Raw genomic sequence first — 24485 nt, 5'->3', positions numbered from 1 at the left:
GGTCAGCCTGGACTACATAGTGAGTTCCAGGACAGCCAGGGCTACACTGAGATTCTGTCTGTAAACAAGAACACCCACGGAGAGTTCATTGGGTGAAGATAGGAAAGCCTGACTACCCAAGTTTGATTATCCACACGCACAAAAGTCAAAGAACCAACTCCACAATAATGCTGTCTGACCAAGACACATATATAAACACGTTAATTTTTTTAAAATAAAAAACTTTACCTCCTTTAAGAAAAAAAATCAAGAGACCTTAAAAAACAAAACAAAAAACAAAAAAAACCCTCTTAACTTATGAATAGCCTTTTTGTGTATGATGCTGCAGAGCAAGCCCAGCTGAGCTACCCCGTGTATACTTATATCTTTACTTAATTATTTTTGTAAATAACTTATTTTTAATTTTATGTACACTGGCATTTTACTTGCATGTATGTCTGTGTGAGAGTGTCAGGTCCCCTGGAACTGGAGTTACAGACAGTTGGGAACAGCCATGTGGGTACTGGGAATTGAACATGAGACTTCTGAAGAGAGTAGCCAGTGCGCTTAACTGCTGAGCCATCTCTCCAGCCCCTAATTGTATCTTTAAAAACAGGGATGATGCCAGGTGTGATGGAGCACGCCTTTAATCCCAGCACTCCAGAGGCAGAGGCAGGCAGATTGCTGTGAGTTTTAGGGCACCCTGGTCTACACTGCGAGTCCAGGACAGCCAAGGCTGAACAGAGAAACCCTGTCTCAAAAAACAAACAAAAAAACCCAAACCAAAAAACAACAACAACAAAAAAAAAGGGGACGAAAGATGGACAGCGACTCGCAGTTGTGAACACTAGCTACTCTTCCAGAGGATCTGGGTTTGATCGCCAAGACCCCCATGACAGCTCAAAGCCATCTGTAAACTCCAGTCAGAGGGGAATCCCATACCCTTTTCTGGCAACAGGCTCAAACACGGCGCACAGACATACATGCAGCCATAGGCCCATCCACTAAAAATAAGTAAAATAAAAAGCATGTAGGCAAGCAATGTGGGCCTGATGGCAAAACCCCATAACTCTAGTGGTTAGTGAGGCTGAGGCTGGAAGATTACAAGTTCTGGGCCAGCCTGGGGAAATTAGCAAGACCCTGTCACAAAACAAAAAGTAAAAAGAAGGTTAAAGGTGGGAGTTCAGTGGCCAAGCACTAGCTTACCAGTACAGGGCTCTGTCTTTCAGCCCTAATACCCCCGTTGCCAACTCTGAGTTGTACAAGCACAAGTAGTGAAGCGGGCCTGTATCCAGTTCTTGGAAAGTGAACAATGAGAAAGGGGCCAGGTGTGGTGGCGCACGCCTTTAATCCCAGAGCTGGGGAGGCAGAGGCAGGGGGATTGTTTTGAGTTCAACACCTGACTGGTCTACAAAAATTGAGTCCAGGACAGCCAAGGCTACAGAGAAACCTTGTCTCAAAAAACCAAAATAATAATAATAACAATAACAACAACAGCAATGATAAAGGACTGAAGGCATGGGCTATGAGATCCCATCTAAAACAAAGAAACACCGAAGAAATTAATAGCTGAAATATCCTCTGAGAAAGTGATCAACTTATAATAAGAGGAAAACTTTCTTGCTGTCTTTGCACTGTTGACACTAAGTACATTAATTAATCAACTGAAAAAGATTTAAGGAATGTGGACACAGTTAAGTTGGTAAAATGCTTGCCCCATGAGCCAGGCGTGGTGGCACACGCCTTTAATCCCAGCACTGGGGAGACAGAGGCAGGTGGATCGCTGTGAGTTCGAGGCCAGCCTGGTCTACAAAGTGAGTCTAGGACAGTCAAGACTACACAGAGAAACCCTGTCTCAAAAAACCAAAAAATAAAAACATGCTTGCCTCATAAGCACAGTACTCAAGTTTAATCCCAGAATACATGTTCTTAACAAACCAAACATGGGCATGTTGACTCAAGGCAGACTATGTTCCTGAGCACAACACTCAAAGTTGTCTGGACTCCACATTGCACACACATATTATATATTTCAAAACAGAATAAAAGGTTGCTTCCCCCCCCCCCTTTTTTCCTTTTTCTTTCTTTCTTTCTTTCTTTTTTTTTTTTTAAGATAGGATCTCTCTACGTAGCCCTGGTTGTCCTGGAACTCACTATGTAGACCAGGCTGGTCTCAAACTCACGGAGAGTCACCTGCCTCTGACTTCTAAGTGCTGGGATTAATGGTATGTGCTACCATGTCTGGCCAACAAAAAATGATTTAAGTTAAAGGCAAAAAGATCCACTGCTTTGGAGAGAACAAGACATTAACAAGCAAGAGACTGAAAGAGCTAGATGAAAGAAGCTGCACAGTGAACAGAGTGTGGGGCTGTGAGCTGGCAAAGCCTCTTAGATCATTAACAGAGGGGGAGGCAGGAGGGCGCACCCTGGCAAGACAATAACCACTCCAGGTCCTTTCTAAGGTGATGCTAGGTAAACTGAGACCAAAACCAGAAAGCTCAATTTAGCTATATTCAGTTTATTTTGAATTAACCATCTATCAAGAGTGCACATCAAAAGAGTAGAAAAAAACGAAAAGTCCCCGGTACGTGGGAGGAGGGAGGGACGTGACGTTAGAGGACCCGCTTAGAGAAGGAAATGTTGTCCAGGCTGTGGATGCCATCTTTGTCAATGACCCGCACGCTGAAGGTAGGCAGGTTCAAGATGAAGCGCTTCTGCAGCTGCAGAGACAGGAAGGCATCAGTGAGAAAGCATTTACTGAATACAAGACAGGGTCTGTTCTAAGCTAAAAAGGTCAAGGGTCAAACTTCTCCTTTTTGAAACGGAACTGATATTCTACTAGGGGCAGCCGGTACTCTGCCACTGAAGAGTGTTTGGACAGTAGCTGGAGGATGACTGGAAGGCAGTGACCAGGACCTGGGGAACGCAGCTGGGAGCCTGCCTCTGTGCACAATCAACCCACTGTTTATCCCCACTGTCTGCTACCAAATCAGCCTACAGAACACCCTTGCCGCTTTCATTTCCCTGCATTAGAAGGACAAGATAAGGGCGTGTGCTCACGTGTGCAGCTGCAGGGGTGCTGGGAATGATGTCCACACAACATTCCTACACTGAGCCATGCCCGCGTCTCCTCCAGTCCAGGTGAAGACTGCTCTGGAGGAGCAGTCTACGCACGTGGAAGCAGACAGCAGCACTAAGCTGACTACTGACTGAGAAGCACAGCTTGGAAATCTTCACTTCTATGGCTGCCTTGCTGAACACCTCCCTAAGAGCCACCAGAGAAGACATCTCTCCACCTGTTCCTTGGAAATGACTTTCCCCTCCAGCATCTGACCCCCTCCCCACCTCCTTCCATGTTGCCCATCTCCTTTGCCACTGAGAACTGGGCAATAACAGCCCATTCCATTTCTGGCTAATGGCTCATTCTAGAATCAAAGTCAAAGTTTAAGAAAAGCTGACAATAATCAAACAATGGTTTCCTTAAAAAAAAAAAAAAAAAAAAAAAAAGACAAGGCCTCATTTTGTAGTCTTGGGTGACCTGATACTTGCTATATACAGCAGGCTTGCCACCAACTCACAGAAATTCGCCCACCACCTGTTTTCTGGAGGACTGGGGTTAAAGGCATATATCTTTATGCCTCGCTCTACTTCTTTTAAGATCCAAGGGAAAGAAAATCTCAAGAGCACCTGATATTATGGTGCCTTCTTGCCAGCTACCCCTCAGAATATTTGTGGGCAAAATCTCTCAGCTGCATGGCTAAGAAATGTATGAGCTGGTTCTTGGTATCTCCTGTGGAAAGAAGATTTTTAAAAAGGAAGAGGGAATGGGGTGCTCTGCTCTACAGATGACAGAGTTATACAAGAGGCAAACTGACCAACAGTGCTGCCAGTGCTCTCACCCTCTGCTCCCACTAGACAGTTAATTCATTTCCATTCTTAGGCCACAAGAAAAACAGAATAAGAAGTCTAATGAGGCTACTTTTTGCCACTTCATCCTGTATCTTTACACTCTTACTACAACAGGCTGAGTTTGTGGGTCCTTGGCCTCCTAAAACAAAGATTTCTTTCCACTTTTTACCCAACACTTCCCAGGCGCTTCCAATGGTCATCTACATGCACTGCTAAGGGAAGCTTTTATGGATGGTGCAGCAGAGTGGTTATGAGGTCTTGGGTATTGTCTCTTACAGTAGGGCCTGATTATTACTTGTGTTAAAATCACTTGGTGGCCAATTAAAACACGACTCAGTCTCTACCTGCCAACAGCAGATTCAAAACTGGGTGTCGGGCCTACCAGGGATAAGGAAAGTTCCCCTAAGCTGGTTCTTACACACAGAGAATTTTGAGCATTACTAGTCTGGATGAACCAGAAAGGAACTGTAATTAATTTAATTTAGTTGTAATTAAACTGCGAAACTGACAGTGATGAGGAGGTGACCAACTAGAGAAAAATAAGCCCATCACCCACTGGTGGCAACATCACATCTGGGCAGTGGGTATTTATTATACTTTTTGGCAAGGAGCAGAAAACAGCAACCAAGAACAGGGATGGTACTTCAAACTGAGACAAAGCATTCTTTCAGGGTCCCCTGGGAGCTACTCACCTCCTCCAGACATTTCTTAAGGAGCTCCACTGCCCTCTCACGTGAGATAGCTGAAAGAAAACAGAGGTCAAGCACTGAAGGCTGTCACGTGTGCAGCTTTTAACAGCTTGTGATTAAATTTCAAACTTCCTCAGGTTCTGAGTGCCACACAAGTGCAAAAGGCAATGCTCAGCTCAGACTTCCAGCCTGCAACAAACTTACTCCATATGCAGAGGAGGGTCCCCCAGACCCAGTGTTCCCACAGCCGCGAGCCATTACAAATTGATTTGCTACAGAGAAGGGTAAGCATGACGGAATTCTGTCTCCCTGGCCTGGCCCCGCCTCTGAAGAAGTCCAGCAGCCTGCCTCCCTTTCATAGCTCACCCTCACCAGTCCCCTTTAGTCCAGCTTAAATCAATTCCATCTGCCCTTGCCAGCTGCAAATCAGGGAGCGGGAGGACAAGGCCAGCATTTCCTCCTTACTCTCCCAGCTGGGTCTCAGGTTAACAATGAGAAGACAAATAAGAGGATGGGACGGAGACTCTTCTAAGCAGGATCCAAAGGGATTGTTGGTAAGCATGGCAAACTGGGTTGACATATTATGCACTGGGCTTCAAGGGTGGCTGGTGGTTATTTTGGTGGGGGAATCAGCTGCATTACTGACAGATGCCAAATCAAGAGACAATCACCAGGAGGCCAGGCTAATTCTTTTCAGGATGTGGCCTGGAGCTCTAGCATGGCTAAGGTTGAGCGAGAGGGCAGCACCAAAAAGAAAAGAATATGCCAATTGTTATGATGCTGACAAGATTGGAGTGTAAGGAGAGAAGTGGTTAACAGTGCTGCAACGATAGCCAGTGAAAGCTAGAATTTCACGTCCTCTGTCCACAGTGGCTATAGCTGAGCCTGAGATTGGGGTCAGAAGATAGAACGTAGTACAAGAGCACTGCTCATCAAGTAAAGAAACGAGTTTATTTGCTGGAGGGAGTGGTCTTCAAAAGCTTTGATGTTTACAAGATCAAAACATGTCCATAAACTGGTTTATTCCTTCACTTTCTATAGCTGGGATGTCAATATTACCTAGGTAGAGGAAAATGAATGTAAGTGAAGTTATAGGACTGAGTAAAAAGGTTTTACTCATGATGACATTTACTCTAGACCCCTTTAAAACAAAATGAAACCCAGCTCCAGAGAGAGGAATATCTTATTCTGATTGGCAGGAAGACTTTTTATCAATAAGGCTTTGAAGACTCTATTGACCCACAGAAGAGAGAACAGCTTCCAGAGAGGCGCTATCCTCTGTCTAGGAAGCAGCAAACCAACTCCGAGGTTTGACAAGCCTGAGAAGCAGCTAAGGGTTGGCTCTGCTACTGCTCTCTTCCCAGGGTGCCAGTTCTTACTTGGTGTGTAGTATCGGTCAAGGATACTGAGAGTCAGGAAGGCACCATAGCCATGAGCTGCAAAAGGAGCCTTGGCCAAGGCTGCCAGGTAGTCCATGTAGTAAAGTGCTGGCCCTTCGTGCTCATCATAGCCAGCCAGGAGGAGGTTCACATGATATGGGGTCTGCAAAGGAAAAACATAGCAAAGTGCTGGTTAGAGAATAGAGCACCAATAATGCAAACAGAAGTATTCTGGCTCTTGACAAAGTATTAGCAACAACTGGCTAAATCATAGTGGAAATAAAAATGCAAACCTACCTGGAGGACTTCTAATATGGTCAGAAGTAAAAGAAAAGTTTTTTTGTTTCAGTTTAAAGCCGAGCCTATGAAAAAGAACCTGATATGGGTAGTCAAGATGGCTCAGCAGGTAAGGGGACTTACAGCCAAACCTGATGGTCTGAGTTTGATCCTAAAACCTGACTCTCCCAAAATACACACACACACACACACACACACACACACACACACACACACACACACACACAGAGAGAGAGAGAGAGAGAGAGAGAGAGAGAGAGAGAGAGAGAGAGAGAGAGACAGACAGACAGACAGACAGACAGACAGACACACACACACAGACACAGACACAGACAGAAAGACAAAGATCGGCCTGAATGCTGGGATCACAGGTGTGTGTCACTGTACCCGGCTTAAGAGAGAAATTTTTAAGAGCCTGATATAATAGCACTTCTAAGGCACAGATGTTCTTGAGTCATTCTTTTGTTATTGTTGTTTTTGTTTTTCAAGACAGGGTTTCTGTGTCGCCTTGGCTGTCCTGGACTCGCTTTGTAGACCAGGCTGGCCTCGAACTCAGCGATCCGCCTGCCTCTGCCTCCCAAGTGCTTATGATGTTCTTATAGTTAAAATTAGGAGAAGAGTTAGGGAGGGGGAGAAAAAGAATAATCAAGAGCCTTTAATGAGCATTCTTTCCCCCAAGAGAATTCAGGGTAGTTTCTTACCTGTCACAAAGTTTAATCTTTTTTCTAAGAGTATAAGTCACTCTTCCCAACTCGGCATAGCTAGACTACCCACTGCACAGTTACCAAAACAATTTTACCAAGTTGCATGGTGTACCCCGGAATCCATACAAACACTCAAAGAGGCCTCAAGCAGCACAGTCCAGACATATTTTATCTAATGAAGCTTTTGCCTATGAGATTAAACCGTGTTTCAGAACTATTCACGTTACTGTAGAGCCATCACCAGATTTTACACAAAACCCCATGTAAACACAAGTCCAGAGGCAACCGTGTTTCTTACTTGATCTACATAATATAATTTATTTATGCTTAAGCATCTCATAGACACTCGGTGAAGTTGGTAGTTAGAAACCACAACTTGTGGTATAGAAGATAACTCACAAATATTGTGTGACTTCGAATTGCCAACTTTTGCATGTGTGAGATGCTGAAGCATAAATAAGTGGTGTTATCTAGACTAATTAAGTCAATACATCTGTGTAACAACTTGCAGATTCAGAAATTCTGACAATGTTCCATCAAAGACTTTTGATTTACACTAGTTTTGTTTTGTCTTTAAATTTTAAATAAATTTTTGTTTGCTGTTATTGTTTTCCTCGAATTAGATCAATTCTGAGTAATTCATTTTTGTGCTATCCTAAGTGGTATTGGATGCATTGGAACTGGAGTTACAGACATTGTGAGCTTCCATATGGGTGCCCTGATCTGAACCAGGTCCTCTGCAAAAACAGTACTCTTAACTACTGAACCAGCTCCAAAGGCCCCATTTCTGAGAAGCACTTCAAGTTTAAACCAAATACATGCATCTCCATAAGTAGATTTACTCCTTTTCTTCCCAACCTCCCTCTAGACATGAGCTGCTAAGAAGAAAAAAGTTTAGGATGCAAGTTAGACATTAAGTCCCAAGTAAAGAGGGTACAGGCAACTTCTGAAAGGCCATGCAGCAAAGAGCTGGGCATGAGTCTCAATTCCAGCTCTATTAGCACGTGTGTTACCTTAGAAAAAGTTCTTAACCTGTCTGAATTTTAGAATCTCAACTGAACTATGGGATAATGCTCAGTACAAAAGGGCTGCAGTAAAGGTCAGATATAATGTGTGGTAAGTATTTAAAACAGTACAGGCTTAATAGGTGATAGATATTATTATCAAGGAAATAAAATAATCTTAGACATAAAAAGAATAAGTAACTGGGAAGGCAAGCACTCCTGGCACAAGGCAAATTCCTTACAAGTATGTGTCTTTATGAAAGGATACAGAGAGATGTTTATTTAAAAGTGCCTAGCACACTGTCTCAAAAATGGGAACCAAGTAGTAAATGAGTGTCCCAGTCTCAGCCAGGAGATGGTGGAGCCATTCAGTTCCGCACTTGGGAAGCAGAAGCAGAAGCAGGTGGTCTCTGTGAGCTCCGGGCCAGCCTGGTCTACAGGGGGACAGCCAGGGCTACACAGAGAAACCCTGTCTGGAAAAAAAAACAAAAGAGGAGTTTCCTAGTGTCTCCTTCCTAGGATTCTTTACCCTGCCTTAAGGTTAACAGATGGGCACAGCTGAAAGCCATCATATTAGACACTTACAGTTTTATTTTATTTACTTCACGGTTAGTCTACCCTAGGTCCCCAGAAGAAAATGGAGACCCACATTTGGAAACTAAGTCAACACATATTAAGTATTTTCATGCTGTCTCTTGCAGGTGCGCCTATCCAAGCATTGAGCATCACTTTCTTCCTTATTTCCTATACACACTGTCATATGGAAGAACTTGCCTAACTACTGAGAAGTGCAAACACCAACGACTAGACCAAAAATCCCGTCTTTTACCAAGCAACCTCCATTCTGTAAAACACGGAAGATAAAGTTAGAAGGTCTGCCAGTGGTGACCTGTGAATTAATGACTAGAAACTCCCTACAGCAAAGGCTGAGATTAAACAGTACAGATACTTTAACTATCACAAACACTCAGCTCCCCATCTATGAGTGAGCCCAAGCACTTAGTTACGGCATTCCCTAACAGTAGCACGACAATCAGTGGTTTGCAAACACTAACATGCTTAGATTCAGAGGTAAATTGTGTATGATATACAAATAAAAAAACTTTAGAGCTGGGTGTGGTGGCACACGCCTTTAATCCCAGCACTTGGGAGGCAGAGGCAGGCTGACCACTGGGAGTTCAAGGCCAGCCTGGTCTACAAAACAAGTTCAGAACAGTCAGGGCTACAGAGAGACCCTGTTTCAAAAATAAAAAACAAAAAACTTCAAATACATCATATGGGGACTTTAAAAATTTTTTAAATTTATTATTATGTATGCAGTGCTCTACTTGCATATATACCCACAGGGCAGAAGAGGGCATCAGATCACATTATAGATGGCTGTGAGCCACCATGTGGTTGCTGGGAATTGAACTCTGGACCTCAGGAAGAGCAGTCAGTGCCCTTAACTGCTGAGCCATCTCTCCTGCCCCTCATATGGGGACTTAAAAATAACTTTTAGCCTCTAGAATAAGAGATTACGGCTGGACATAGTGGCACATGTCTTTAATCCCAGCACTTGGGAGGCAGAGGCAGGTGATTCTCTGTAAGTTTGAGACCAGCCTGGTCTATAAAGCGAGTCCAGAACAGCCAGGACTATAAAAGCCTGTTTCGAAAAACCAAAAAAGATATTACAAAATTCTGCCTTTCTCCTTTTGGGAGGCAGGTGGAGACAGGGTCAGGTTCTATAGCCCTAGCCAGCCTGGAACTCATCAGGTGGATTAGGCTGGTCTTGATTTTGTTGTGAGCACTGTCTTATCTCTTCACTGTGGGGATTATAGACATGCCCAGTTAAAAATTTTTGCCTCCTGGCCAGGAAGTGGTGGCATGTACCTTTGGCTCCAATGTTTGAAGGCAGAGGCTGGTGGATCTCTTGAGTTTGAGACCAGACTGGTCTACAGAGAGAGTTCCAGGACAGCCAGGGCTACATAGAGAAATCTTGTCTTTAAAAAAAAAAAAAGGCATCTTATTACAGGTGTGTGTTGTGGGGGATTAGACAAATATATTCTCCTCTTAAAAAGTACACGATAAAGCCGGGCGGTGGTGGCGCACGCCTTTAATCCCAGCACTCGGGAGGCAAGAGGCAGGCGGATTGCTGTAAATTCAAGGTCAGCCTGGTCTACAAAGCTAGTCCAGGACAGCCAAGGCTACACAGAGAAACCTTGTCTCAACCCCCCCCCCCAAAGTACACGATAAGCTTTAGAGCCCCAGGCCATTTTAATATTTCCTGGGGTTTAAATACATGTGAGGTGCCCAGTGCAACTCCTGATACACAGGAATATCAAAACCTAACTACTCTCACCTGCTCATTTTTAAGATTTGACTGTATTAACAGATTCGAGTAGGTAATAAAAAGATCAAGATGCTACTACAGAGAACATAATTATCTACCTTATGGTTGCCATAGGGATAGCATTTAGCTGGGTACTAGCCACGAAGTCTCTTATGTGCTTCTTCCTGGGACTGGGATGGACTAACGTACCTCTGTACCCCTGAGAACTACAGAAATAAGCTCAGTTCCACGTGTGGCTCTTGTACATTTGGGAGTGGGGAGTGTACACCACACACAGAAACCTGACTTCTCTTAGATAGAACACTGCCTTCCTTCTAACTTTTGTGCTTACACTTCCTTGTCTGTTTCCTCTATCATGAAAAAGAAGCACTGTAGTGATTAAGTAGTGCGTGAAATTCCATAAATTTTACAGCTAAAGAGAACAGTTGTGACAAATACACTGAAACAACAAAATCAGCGACTATCAGAGTCTGGGCGGTGACAAGCAGCGGTGTGACATCTGGCGGAAGCCAAAGTCACAGCAAGGGGGAGAGAGGTGGGCGTGAGGAAGCATCCTGCCGAGCGTGGACACAGAAAAGGAGAGGAATTGACAGTCTTCTTTTGGAGTCAGGCCAGCCTTTGCCACCTCTAATTGAATGGGTGACATTACTATGACTGAGGGTCTTGAAGAATGGTGCAGTTTCTTTGGGGCCATATTGCACCCTGGAATGCTAAGCGCTGTGGGAAGCTTCTTCTGTGCTTGGCAGGTCAGTATGTGGAAGTAGATACTAAACCACAATGGGACAAACGAGGTGAGCATTTTAATCAATGGACTTCTAAATATATTAAACAGACAATACATATTGAAAAGAATACTTTTTTGGGTGGTGGTGATAATTAAACGTAGGGTCCTGTGCATGCTGAATACACAGTTTAGCATTTCTCTAGCCCCATGCCTGATATTTCTTTTAGTCTATTCCTAAGATTCTACTTTTTTTGTTTGTTTGTTTTGGATTTTCGAGACAGGGCTTCTCTGTGTAGCCTTGGCTGTCCTGGACTCACTTTGTAGACCAGGCTGGCCTCGAACACCCCCTGCCTCTGCCTCCCGGGTGCTGAGATTGAGATTAAAGGTGTGCGCCACCACGATATCTCATAAAAGTTTGTATGTTCAGAGACCTATGAGCTCACTGAGCTTACCCAGAATTCCATTTACACATGGGGCCTAATATTCAAAGAGAAGATTGGTTCACACAGGTCCTGAGCATCAGTCAAGACCAGAATTCAGTCCTGTATGCTTTTTCAGGAAACCACTCTGCCTCCACAAAATGGAAATTAGGTTAAATGTGTGATTCAATATATAGCTGTGAGTTTCCTTCCTTCTTTCCCTCCTTCCTTTCTTTTTAGTTTTTGAGACAAGTCTTTCTATGTAGCCCTGGCTGTCCTGGAACTTGCTCTGTAGACCAGGCTGGCCTCGAACACACGAAGTTCCACCTGCCTCTGCCTCCCTAGTGCTGGGATTAAAGGCATGCGGCACCAACACAATAGCTGCGAGTTTCATACTCAAATATTCCCCAATTTTTTATACCAGCACCCACTGTTCTGTATTTCACTTACCACATCAACTGTGAGCACTAATATATTTAGGTCCTAAGAGCAGGGCTAATGTCACAGCTGTGATTCTTCTATAAGGTCTAGAGCTACCAAGTATCTCTAGGAGCTACTCAATAAATACTGTGACACCAATACCTTAATTGCTTTGTCAATATCCATTTTTCCTTCATTATTAAGTAAACTGGATCAATTACTGTTTTCCTACACTAGTGCTCTGAACCCTAAATTAGGAGCACTGATCTAGTTCTTCAATAACCAACAGAATCTACTACCCTTGGGTGGTTTCAGAGTATAATTTTAAAATTCTAATTCTGCCACTTTAATAACAGATTAAAAATACTTGTTGGTGCATGAGTACCACAGTACACATGTGGACACCTGTGGGAGTCTAGCTCTCTCTTACTACCATTTGGGTTCCAGAAACCACACTCAGACATGGTGGCAAGTGTCTTTATCTGCTGTGCTACCCTGCTGGCCCTAATTACAGATTTTCAAATTTAAAATAAAATTCACCTCAAACATTTTAAAATTCAACAACTTCCAACTATTACAATTAAATACTTTTACTTGATCTAAGATATTATGGCCACTATTCCTAAGCAATACAGAATAATTTCTGTAAGACAGGAGTCTTAGTAAGCCATGTTTGCCTGGAACTCTCCAAGCAATTTTCCTGTCCCAGCCCTGCAGCGCTGAGATTACAGGAATGAGCCACCAAATCCAGACAAGATCATTCGTAGATTCAATCTCTTCTACAAAAATCTTTAATCAGAGCCTGTAAAAGTTCCCTGGAGTACAGCCTGGCATGGTGGCTCACACCTTTAATCCCAACACTTGGGAGGCAGAGGCAGGTGGATCGCTGTGAGTTCAAGGCCAGCCTGGCCTACAGAGAGAGTCCAGGACAGCCAGGGATACACAGAGAGACCCTGCTTTGAAACCACCCCACATCCCGAAAAAAAAAAAGTTCCCTGGAATTATAAGACAGAATAACTATGAAACAGTCAGATGCTTAACCAGTTTCATCTGATCCCAGGTGGGTGGCACATGCCTGTAATACCAGCACTTGGGAGATGAGCAAGGGCATTAAAAGTTCAAGCTCACTCTCATAAGCATTAAATTTAAGGCCAGCTAGCTTTGTATGAACTCCTCTAAAAAGGAAAAAACAAAGCAAAACAAACAAACAAAACAACAGCAACCAATTCATAACCACAGAGAAGACTCTGAAACTTTAGCATTTTAGGACAGTAACTGACATTTGTATGTTTGATGAACTAGGATGGAAGGGAAAGGAGACCGTTTGAAGGGGACTGCAGTAGCCTAGATGGAGGATAAAGAGGGCTAAGCTGTGGCAGAAGCAGGGGTGAGGTAGATATGTGGTGAGACTGAGTAACTAGAGGGACAGAAAATACAATGTAGGGTTATGACTTTCAATGGGGGGAAGTTGTGCTGGAAAAAGAAAATGTGGTACAGTCAAAGGCAGTGAGGACGGTTTACTAACACCAACACATAATGCTCTCATATATGGGGGACAGTAAACAATCACAACAGGACACATGGCAGAACTATATGTAGGTTACTGTAACAGCACAAACAAGTTGAAGGTCACATGCATGTGAGAGAATGGGGTGAAGGGTGCAGAGAAAATTCCCTGATAAATGCTCAACTGAGCTTAATCAGCAGTAAAGAGTCAAGCATGGGAAATGCAGGTGTGCTCTGGAGAGAATACTAGCAAAGACACAGACACAAGGAGAACTCAAGAAGGTCAGCCTGGCTATCAGAGTTGGAACTTGAAGGCAGTTTCCTTTATAATCCTTAATCCTATTGATAAAAACAAAACAAAACAAAAAACCCCTACAAGTTAAACTAACTAGAATCAGAATCTTGCACTACGTTTTACAAATAAACTTATCCACTGTAAGACTAAACACTGCCTATAACCATGGACTCAGGCAGCCTCTACAGGAGACAGCAATTCCCAGCCTTGACTGTGCTTTGACTTTGTTTCTAACATTAAAACCAGCAGGCTGGGGATATGGCTCAGACTCAATCTCCAGCACCATGTAAAAAGGTCAGGCATAGCAGTGTGCAACTGTAATCCTGGTGCCAGGGAGGCAGAGACAGGAGCACCTTAGGACTTGATTGCCAGCCAGGTCACCTTAATCTTCTAAATTCCAAGCGAGTAAGATCCCATCTTTAAAAACAAACAAAGATAAACAGCATTAAGGAAGACATTCAAGGGCGATTGGTGGCCCAAGTCTTTAATCCCAGCAGAGGCAAAGGGATTTCTGTGAGTTTGAGGCCAACTTCAAACCTCAGGTCTACAGAGTGAATTCCAGGACAGGACTACACACAGAAACCCTGTCTTGAAAAACCCAACACAACCTCACCCACCCCCCAAAAAAGGAAAAAGAAAAGATGGCTGGAAAGACTGCTCAGTGGTTAAGGGTGCATGTTAGGTGTCGGGGAGCATGACCTTTAGTTCCAGCACTCAGGAAGCAGATGCAGGTGGATATATGGGAGCTGGAGGCAAGCCTGATCTAACAGTGAGTTCCTGGCCAACCAGGGCTACAAAGGGACCCTTTCTCAAAAATAAATAAAATAAATAAATAAAGCTAAGAGTTAGAGAAAGAGAAGACATGAGGTCACTCCCCAGGACCTGTAAGTGTTTATAACTTGTAACTCCAGCTGCAGGGGATCCAGTATCTCTGGCCTACAAGGGCACGTGCACTCCCCTGCACCTGCCCCATCATACGCAGAATTAAAAATACATGTTGGCTCAAGATATGGCCCAGTGGTTAGGAACACCTGTTGCTCTTGCAGAGGGTCTACGTTTGAGTCTCAGCACCCACATGGTGGCTCGCAATCATGCATAACTTCAATTTCAGGGGATCCAATGCCCTCTTCTGACTTCTTCAACAACCAAGCACACATGTGGTACACAGATACACAGGCAGGCAAAACACTCATACACACTAAATAAAATAAGTCCAGACAACATTTAAAATAAAATAAACGTGCAGCTGGAGAGGTGACTGAGTGGTTAGGAACACTTGTTCTTGCAGAAGAACCAAGTTCAATTCCCAGCACCCACACAGCGGCTCTAATTCCAGTTACATGGGACCTGACACCCTCCTCTGACCTCCATAGAGACTAGGTATGCTTGTGGCACAAATGCATAACATAGACAAGTCAAGCACTTATACACGTAAAACAAATTAAAAAAAAAATCTTAAAAACTCAAAACAGCTAGGTGATGGTGGTGGCACAAACCTTTGATCTCAGAACTGAGTTCCAGGATAGCCAGGGCTACAGAAAAACCCTGTCTTGAAAGAAGTAACAACAACAAAACACCCCCTCAAACCAAAGAGATAAAAACCACTAAACATCTGCTGTGGATATAGCTTAGTGATTCAAAACTTCTCTAGCACGCATGAGGCCCCAGGTTTAACCTCTAGTAACTCAGTGACTATAAATGTTCATGCTACACTGAGAACAAAGGAAGCAATATGCCTTAAATGGAATAACCACTGGACTTTCAAAAACCCTGTATGAGAAATGTCCAACCATATATTTTTTTCTCACTGCCTTAGGCATTTTTTGAATGTACATTGCTCCACTTTGAGTCTCAAATGTCCAACCCACTTGTCTAATAGTTATGAGGAATCATGGTGCTTGCCTGTGGTAAAGTTCCTACAAGTAAACTGTTAAGTACTAAATAAATCTGAATTGTAGGACGCAAAAGAAAGCAGGAGTGGGGGAAAGAGAGCCGGACGTGGTGGCTCATACCTTTAATTCCAGCACTTTGGAGGCAGAGGCCAGCCTGGTCTATAAAGCGAGTTCCAGGACAGCCAGTGCTACTTACAAAGAAATCCTGTCTCCGGGGAGGAAAAAAAAACCCAAAAAACCCCAAAACAAACAATAAAGAAAAATTAAATAGCATGTCATCTCAATGTTTCTTTTTAACAAAACTGGATTTTAAAGTCCACCCCACAAAAGTGCTAAAATGCTATCAATTTTATTTCTCTAAAGCCATTGTGAAGCTCTATTAAAAGCTGTAACCCTACTGTAATTAGAAGTTGAGAAATTTAATGAGTTGAAATGCAACATGGCACAGATGCCTTATTATACCAACTAGTTAACACAGTATTTGTTTTCTACATTAATTTTACTTGCTAATCAAAAATACTGCTTTCTCCCAAATAACATCAAAATAAAATTGCTGACCCTGCAATGGCAAAACCAACACCACGTTTGCAACAAGGCCGCTTGGATCCTTTCTCATGGGCCGGTAGTTTCTAGGACAAATGTAGGGTTCCATGAACATTCAAGTGAGCTCCTAAAACTCAAATGCAGGAGCCATGTCTTGCTACAGACACACACAACACAAGGTACATAGTAATTGTCTACACTGAGCATATCTATGAATATCTAGGAATGCTGAACACATAACAGATCTGTCTCTGAGTTAACAGATAAGACACTCCTGGAAGAGAATATTTAGAATATATATGACTCTCGATGTTCTTAGATGTCAACAGTGTATATGAGAATTAATTCCTGAAGAAGCAAGAATATTTAGGAGCCCTTCTGTGAGAACAGTGCTCTCCCTGCTAACACCTCACACCCAATGTAAGCTGTTCTTAAAGCCACTGGGTATGTGCACTAATAAGTCTCTCTATTCTTCCGATCCTTTCCTAAACACACCAAAGAACAGCCAATCAACTAACCAACAGCTTTTCTTTTCTTTCTTTTTAGAGACAGGTTTTCTCTATGTAGACTTGGCTGTCCTAAACTCTATTTATAAACCAGGCTGACCTCCAACTCACAGCGATCCACCTGCCTCTGCCTCCTTGAGTGCTGGGATTAAAGGCATATGCTAACACACCTGGCTTAAGCAAGAAACAGCTTTTCAGAAAGGCCCACTACTTTTTTGTTTTGTGTTTTAGGATTTATTTATTCTTTTTTGTTTTGTTTTGTTTTTGTTTTTTTTCGAGACAGGGTTTCTCCATGTTAGCCTTGGCTGTCCTGGACTCGCTTTGTAGACCAGGCTGGCCTCAAACTCACAGCGATCTGCCTGCCTCTGCCTCCCAAGTGCCGGGACTAAAGGCGTGCGCCACCACCACCCGGCTGATTTATTTATTCTTATTTTGTGTGTACGTGTTTGTCTCTATGGCATGTTATGCATGTATATCGGATGCATGCCCGTGCCTAAGGAGGCTAGAAGAGGCAATCGGATCCACTGGAACTGGAGTTACAGGTGGTTGGGAGCTGTGATATAGGTGCTGAAACCTGAGTCCTCTTTAACCACTGAGTCATGCTGCCAGGCCCGGCCCACTACAACATGATAACACGGTCCACCTCTTAAGTTGCAATCTCTTGAGATCCCTCTAAAATTCTCAGCCTTACTTACCAAACTATAGATTTCTATATACCAATAGAATGTCATGTATTTACATTATTTTTAAAAATCAGCAATACCCTAATTTGTATATTGTGTCCTATTAAGACAGAACTAAGAGTGAGCGGGTTAGAGAACTATCTGTTGTTGCCCTGAAAAATCTGCAAACACTAACAGGCTCTCACCTGCCCTGGTCTGTTGCCAGTTTTCCCTTTGTTGCATCTTTTGTCTTTCAAAGCACAAGTTAAACTCTTCCCAGAACACCCTGTGTACACATGTATTCTAGCACTTTCATTCTCCAGTACAATTGACTTTGTACCTGTTTCCTCAGCTCCAAAGACAGTGCAGGTTGGAGACCTGCTGAATGACTGGTAGAAATTAAAGGCCATCTTACTAACATAAGCCAGACCCCTATTCAAAGGCTCCATTAAGGAGTTATGAGGTTCTGCTATTCAGAGACTACTTTATTAGGGTTGGGGACTGAGCTCAGTGGTGAGCACCTGCCTGGCAAGCACAAGGCCGTAAGTTTGATCCTCAGCTCCCTCACACAAGAACAAAAGCAAACAGGGAATTAGCACACAGAAATTATAACCACTTTCTTCCTTTTAGTTATACTTACTATACTGTTAACTTACCTTTTTATGAATAACACGTGTAAAAAAATATAAAAATACATGTATTGTTTAACAAATATAGCAAATGCACATGTATTTGTTATGAAAGAAAAAGGTTAGGAAATAAAAAGTCAACTCTTCCTCCACTGTGAAGCCTTTTTACTGTTCATGTGCATTTGTTTGGGTAGACAATAAAATGGGTTTTAAGACAAGTCCTTAAGTTCGTAACACTGTGTACTTCTACAAAGATAAAAAGAGTCGCCGGGTGTGGTGGCGCATGCCTTTAATCCTAGCACTCAGGAGGCAGAGGCAGACAGATCCCTGTGAGTTCGAGGCCAACCTGGTCTACAAAACGAGTCCAGGGCAGCCAAGACTAACACGGAGAAACCCTGTCTCGAAAAACAAAAGAAAAGAGTCACCAATGTGTGTTTCTGTCTGAGTGTTAACATTTTCCCACAACTGTGCCTACCCAGACTAGGACACTGACTTAATCTTAAAAGGTAAGGGTAAATTGGCATTTCTAATGGTAAACACTTGAAAAATAAAAGCACGTTCTTACTAAACAGGCACAGCATTCTGCCACTCTAGCCTTAATTGAAACCTTAACAGGAAACCACATAAGTTTTAAAGACATGTTTCAAAACAATATAAACTTAAACCAATTATATTATTTCATTTTCATTGTGCTTAGGTAAGCTATTTTAGGTGAAAAGTTGGCATTATGGGACTGTACAATTCCAGCCATCCAATAGGCTTATTGCATTCAGCCAGAACAGGGGTTCTCTCTGCTCACAGCAGGCATCCAACAGGGTAGCACATATATGCTCTCTGAGTGAGAAAGCAACACCTTCTCACATACAACCCCCTGGAGAGAGATGGGGAAGGGGAGGGGGAAGACTTTACACCTGCAAACTCCTAACTCTATCAGCACTGAGGCTGGGAAAAACACCACATAATTTTTTTTTTAAGAGGGGGAGGTTTTAAAATAAAGCCAGGAGCTTCAAAGAAGAATCTTCTGAAGCCATTTTCTTTTCCTTAGGAGCCAGTGGATGTAATGATTCAACAACCACTCTTTGTCTTCTGAATGGACTTAGGCAAGTCCTAATGATTAAACATGCAAACTACTTTAAAAGGACAGCTGTCAGAATTTTTACTCTGGTAAAAAAACACGATAAGCACAGTGTTGTCATATTAATTAAGGTACCTCAACTTCAAGGCACACCTGTCCCTGGGCTTTGGATAATCAGAATGACCACTAAAAATAGAACAGTAGTATCTCCAATGGGGCAGACACGAGCCACCCCCAATCCTAGGAGACTGCTGTGACCTGTGATATACATATGTTTTGCAGTACAAATGAACACCTGTCTAAATGGAGCCCTGTTCCCAGGTTTTAGTCTGCCCTATTGATGACAGGAGGCAGAGTAACAAACACACATAACTCTTGGCCCAGTAGCTGGCTGAGGCAATTGTGGAGGAAGAAAACTACTCCTAACTGGCAGAAAACTGCTACTTGCACCCAAAAGTCCAGGAATTGATTAACATCTTCAATTTTGTTTTTCTCCCCAATTTCCCTGTCACCAAGAGTAAGCCAGCTCTGCTCTGTCTGTCAAGATGCCCAGGCTGGGTGGCAGTAGTGTCAAAGGCTGCCACTTGCTCCAAGGCACTGCCATCTGCAGCAGCACAACATTTTGTCTCCGGAAAATAAACACATCTGCCTTTGCCAGTGTCCTCCCACTGTGCCACCCATCTGGAGCAGGTGAGCAGGAAGGCAAGCCTGGGCATGGTAAGATGGGGGAGAGCAGGGAAGATGAGGCCTCAAGGGAGATGGCACATAGAGGAAGAAGCAGTGCTTCGTCATGTCACATCCTGCTAACCACATTTGCCAAAAAGCATGTGAAATTACCCTTGTTAGTGATATTTTAATCACATGTAACAAATGGTTGGCTGTGTTTAGGGGATAAGACCTGCAAAGTCAAGGTTTCACCTGGCCCATCTGTTCACCAGGTCACATGACCCCAAGGATACCAATAAACAGATGATGGTCTCTGTACCAGCCACTTAAGGCATGAAGAGAATAGCTCCAGTGCAGAACACGAGTCTCAAGGCAACGGGATTCTTTTAGGCTACGAGCTCATGGAACCTGCCTCCCACTACCCAGAGCAAATACCCTCATATCCAGAGCAGAGATAAGCAGTGATTGCTTCTCAAGTATCTAATTTTCTTTCCTATGTTTCTCTGAATTTTCATTTTTTTCCTTTTATTGAAAGAAAATACTCAGGTCTTGACATGAGATCTTTATGTTTATGTTCTTGAACCAGGACTGAACCTAGGGCTTTGCTAAGTGCACGCTCTACTGCTGAGTTACCCCTGCACCCCAGACCTTCAAATCCTGTTACTTAATCCAATCAGCTGCTTGCCCTCTCAGCGTTTAACTAGCTCATAGCAGAGTAGGTGCTAAAGTTCCTACTGCAGGTTTTAATTATTAGATTTTAAACTACAGGAAAGAAGAATAACAAAGCCACTCCTTCAGATTAAAATTTTACATGTAATTGCTGCATGTGAAAAATAAAAATAAAAACAGGGTTATTATGAGTAAAACCAAGCTGAGGTTTTAAATCACACTAGTGTGATTTAACTGGTAAGTATTCAATGTCAGTTTATGAAACTAGAGTTGAAAAACAGTGTGCCAAGTTAGGTATTTTTCATTATTTCTGTTTACTTATTTACTTAGGTTTTTCAAGACAGGGTTCCTCTTGGCTGTCCTGGATTTGCTTTGTAGACCAGGCTGGTCTCAACTCAGAGATCCACCTGCCACTGCCTCCCCTGGTGCTGGCATTAAAGGTTTGTGCCACAGCACCCATCTATTTCTATTGTTTATTTGCTAAGCAATCACAAAAGTGTGTGTGTGTGTGTGTGTGTGTGTGTGTGTGTGTGTGTGTGTGTGTGTGTAAAAGTTTATGAAACACTTCAGGAAAAGTTCTATGAAAACACCGACCACTCAGTAGTAGTAGTAAAGCCCAGAAGACTTCACACTACAGAGGTCAGCTTTCTGCTGAAGCTTCAACACAAAACTCCATATTCCCCAAGAACACTAGTGGGCTGGTTCATACCTCAGTCTCACACCGGTGACATGGAGATGCTGTATGAAACAGATAATTTAAGGGGATCAGATAACCATATAAATAATGCCACAATAGGGCCAGGCAAAATGACTCAATGAGGTTAAAGGGGTTTGATACCAAGCCTAACCAGTCTTAGTTCAATCTCTGAGTCTCAAATAATGGAAGAGAGACCGACTCTCACGTTTCCTCTGAGCTCCACAGGTATGTCATACTGTGCATGAGTGCATGCATGCAAACACACACACACAAATTCTGGGGCTTGGGGTATAGTAGCTCAATGACAGAACATATACTTAGCATGTCTAAGGCTCATTCAAACCCCAAAACTAGAAAAGTACAAACGTCTCACTAAAGAAAAACCCAAGACACTTTCCTATTTAATAAAATGAATTGAAATCTTTTACTAGGTCCTAGATTTAATCCAAAGTGGCATATGGCATGGAAAGGAAGGGTTAATTAATTGGAATTTAAACAGCTCTTTATGGCTAGTAGTGTTCATACATACCGTATAAATCTAGAACAAAATTTAACATGTAACAGATGCTCAATGTTAGTTTATTTCCACATTCTCCATCAACACCAGTAAATTCCTATTGCCCCTACTTTGGTAACCAACACTAATCAGTTCAATTAAAATAATTCAACAAACTGGATGTGGTGATGCACACCTGTAATCCCAGCACTCAGGGAGGCAGAGGCAGGCAGATCACTGTGAGTTCTAAGCCAGCCTGGTCTACAAAGCAAGACCAGGATAGGATAGCCAAGGCTACACAGAGAAACCCTGTCTGGAAAACCCAAACCAAACAAAAATCAACAAATAAATCCCCTGTAAAGGTAATTTATAGCCATTAAATTTCTTCTTTAACCAAATAATAAAAGCAGCATAAAAACAAAAATCATTTATTAATCATTACATGTTTTATATAATGTACAAAGAGTTTTGCATGATTACCTCCTTAATCCTCATAATAATCCTATGAAGTATTATTCTGCAAATAGGAAAATTGATCTTAGAATCTATTAAAAAACATACAGCTAATAGCAGAGCCAGGTGTGGTGTCGCACGCCTATAATCCCAGCACTCAGGAGGCAGAGGCAGGGAGATCGCTGTGAGTTTGAGGCCAGCCTGGTCTACAGAGTGAGTCCAGGACAGCCAAGGCTAACACAGAGAGACCCTGTCTCCAAAAAAAAAAAAAAAAAAAGAAAAAAAAAGAAAAGAAAAGAAAGAAAAACATACAGCTAGCAATAGTCCAATGACTATTCAACCACAATCCCAAATTGCCTGCATTTTAATGGCCTAGTTTATATAAGATTCATTATGCACTCTGTAGTAACTGTCCTCCCTCCTGACTCCCCCAGGAAGCATGAGTGCACAAATACACACAGTGTGACTGAAAGTCACACAGTCTAAGCTATAGACACATACATGAAATCTCATATACACAAAATCTCGCTAATACAAAAAAATGTATCACATGCCAACCAATGTGACCATGTAAATATACCAAAATGTAGTGACTTTATATTAGGAATATATAAAAAACTATCATCATTTCTCTCTAGAATAAAATGAAGTGCCGAGGCTAGAGGGGCGGCTCAGCAGTTAAGAGCATTTGCTGCTCTTTCAGACGACCCGAGTTCTCTTCCTAGCATCCGCATCAAGCACCTCATGACCACCTGGAATGCTAACTCCAAGGAATCCAATGTCCTCTTCTTCCCTCCCTAGGCACCCACACATACACATATACATAAAACAAAGTGTTAAGTAACTAAAGTACAAATTCTTGTTTTAGGATCTACTTTGATAAGGGATTAGAAGAACAAAGAAGCCATGGCAGAGGTAGTCAGTACTTACTAGAGCTCCTTGTCACTGTCTACAAGGATACCATTTGTTCAAAACATCAAACATCTCTGCTAGTGGAGAAGATTAGGTGGATTCGCTGCATTTGCATGAAGCAATTTTCCACTTTTATCTCAATTACTTCATGTCTGCAGCATTTAATGGTAAAGCTTGTGTTGTGCCAACCTTGAATCCTTCTTCTAGTTCTGCTGGGTAAAGCAGAGGACGGCCTACACACGGAGCCAAAACACGCTCCCTGCATACTACAGACATTTCTGGGTGGTAGGAAACCTACTATTTGATCCACACATCTCCCTCAAGGATTAAATAAAAGATGGATAACTATTCACCCATATCAAAATAATGTATCTTAATGACCTAGTTTATATAAGATCTGTCTTCACCTTGCAACCCATTATGTCTCTGATTTCTTCTGGAATATAATGATTCCTTCCATGACCATGGTACACAGACATATACACAGGCAAAACCCACACATTAAAAATTTGTTTATAAGCTGGGCATGGTGGCACACACCTTTAATCCCAGCACTTGGGAGGCAGAGGCCAGGGGATTTCTGTGAGTTCGAAGCCAGCCTGGTCTCCAGAGTGAGTTCCAGGCCAGCCATGGCCACACAAGAAACCATGTCTCAACCCCCCAAAACAAACAAACAAAACAACAACAACACAACAGCCGGGCATGGTGGTGCATGCCTATGATCCCAGCACTCAGGAGGCAGAGGCAGGTGGATCGCTGTGAGTTCAAGACCAGTCTGGTCTACAAAGACTACACGGAGAAACCCTGTCTCAAAACACAAAAAAAACAACAACAAAAATTGTTTACATTGAGACTGTAAAGCACATGGTCAAAGCTAGCACTGGGACAGATTCTATTTAGTAAGATGGTTGCAGTTTAGTATTAGGGACTGAAAATAAAAGTGCTTTAAAGATCTACAGTAGGTCTGGAGAGACGGCTCAATGGTTAAAAGCCCATATTGCTCCCAATATCCATGTCAGGTGGCTCACAACCTGCTATATATAGCTCCAGCTCTAGGGTGAGCCAATGTCATTGGCCTCTCTAGGCACATCCACTCATATGCACACATTAATACAGACACACAAGCACATCTTTAAAAATAAATCTTCTAAAATTCTGAATGTAAATCAATATTTTAAGATAGGAAAGATGTTTTCTTCAAGGATGCCAAATACAAATAGCCAAAACACTAAGAATGAAACATTTATATAATTGCTGATTATGTCATGGCTCTTCTTGCTGTAAGTAGTTTATTATATATATGTGTGTGTAATAATATAAATGTATATGTAAAAAAATATTTTAAAAAATAAACCTTCTAAACAATCGATAGCAAGCCAGTTTATAAAAAATATAATACCCATACTTGTTTTGATTACAACATGACCACCTTTAAGAAGGGAGATGAAACCCAAATCACCAACATCACTAATTTTCTAAACTGCTACTGAAGAATCAAAGAGTTGACCTTAAGGCAAACAGTCAAATTATGGTACAATTACTGTCACTTTGTCTGACCTGCTATGTGCCCTAAACTAGTCCCTCTGCCACTTTACACTTTTCACTGAATCAGCAAGAGAATCAACTAT

At 42.5% G+C, this 24485-nt stretch overlaps 1 protein-coding gene across 1 annotated transcript in view; it reads right to left on the bottom strand.

Annotated features, from left to right (window-relative positions):
- Positions 1–2477: 2477 nt before the first annotated feature.
- Positions 2478–24485, bottom strand: part of PSMB2 (proteasome 20S subunit beta 2) — a 33358-nt gene continuing 11350 nt past the window's right edge. The window contains exons 4-6 of the mRNA XM_084786276.1: positions 5957–6119; positions 4581–4630; positions 2478–2699 (exon numbers count right to left, since the gene is read on the bottom strand). Of these exons, the coding sequence (XP_084642402.1) occupies positions 2592–2699; positions 4581–4630; positions 5957–6119 (321 nt within the window). The 3' untranslated portion in view covers positions 2478–2591. The remainder of the gene's footprint in view (positions 2700–4580; positions 4631–5956; positions 6120–24485) is intronic.

This window comes from Acomys minous (genome assembly GCF_964271855.1).
Source record: "Acomys minous genome assembly, chromosome: 6".
In the NCBI taxonomy this organism is placed as follows: Eukaryota; Metazoa; Chordata; class Mammalia; order Rodentia; family Muridae; genus Acomys; species Acomys minous.
The sequence above is the reverse complement of the archived record's forward strand: the minus strand, read 5'-3'. Positions and strand labels throughout refer to the sequence as shown.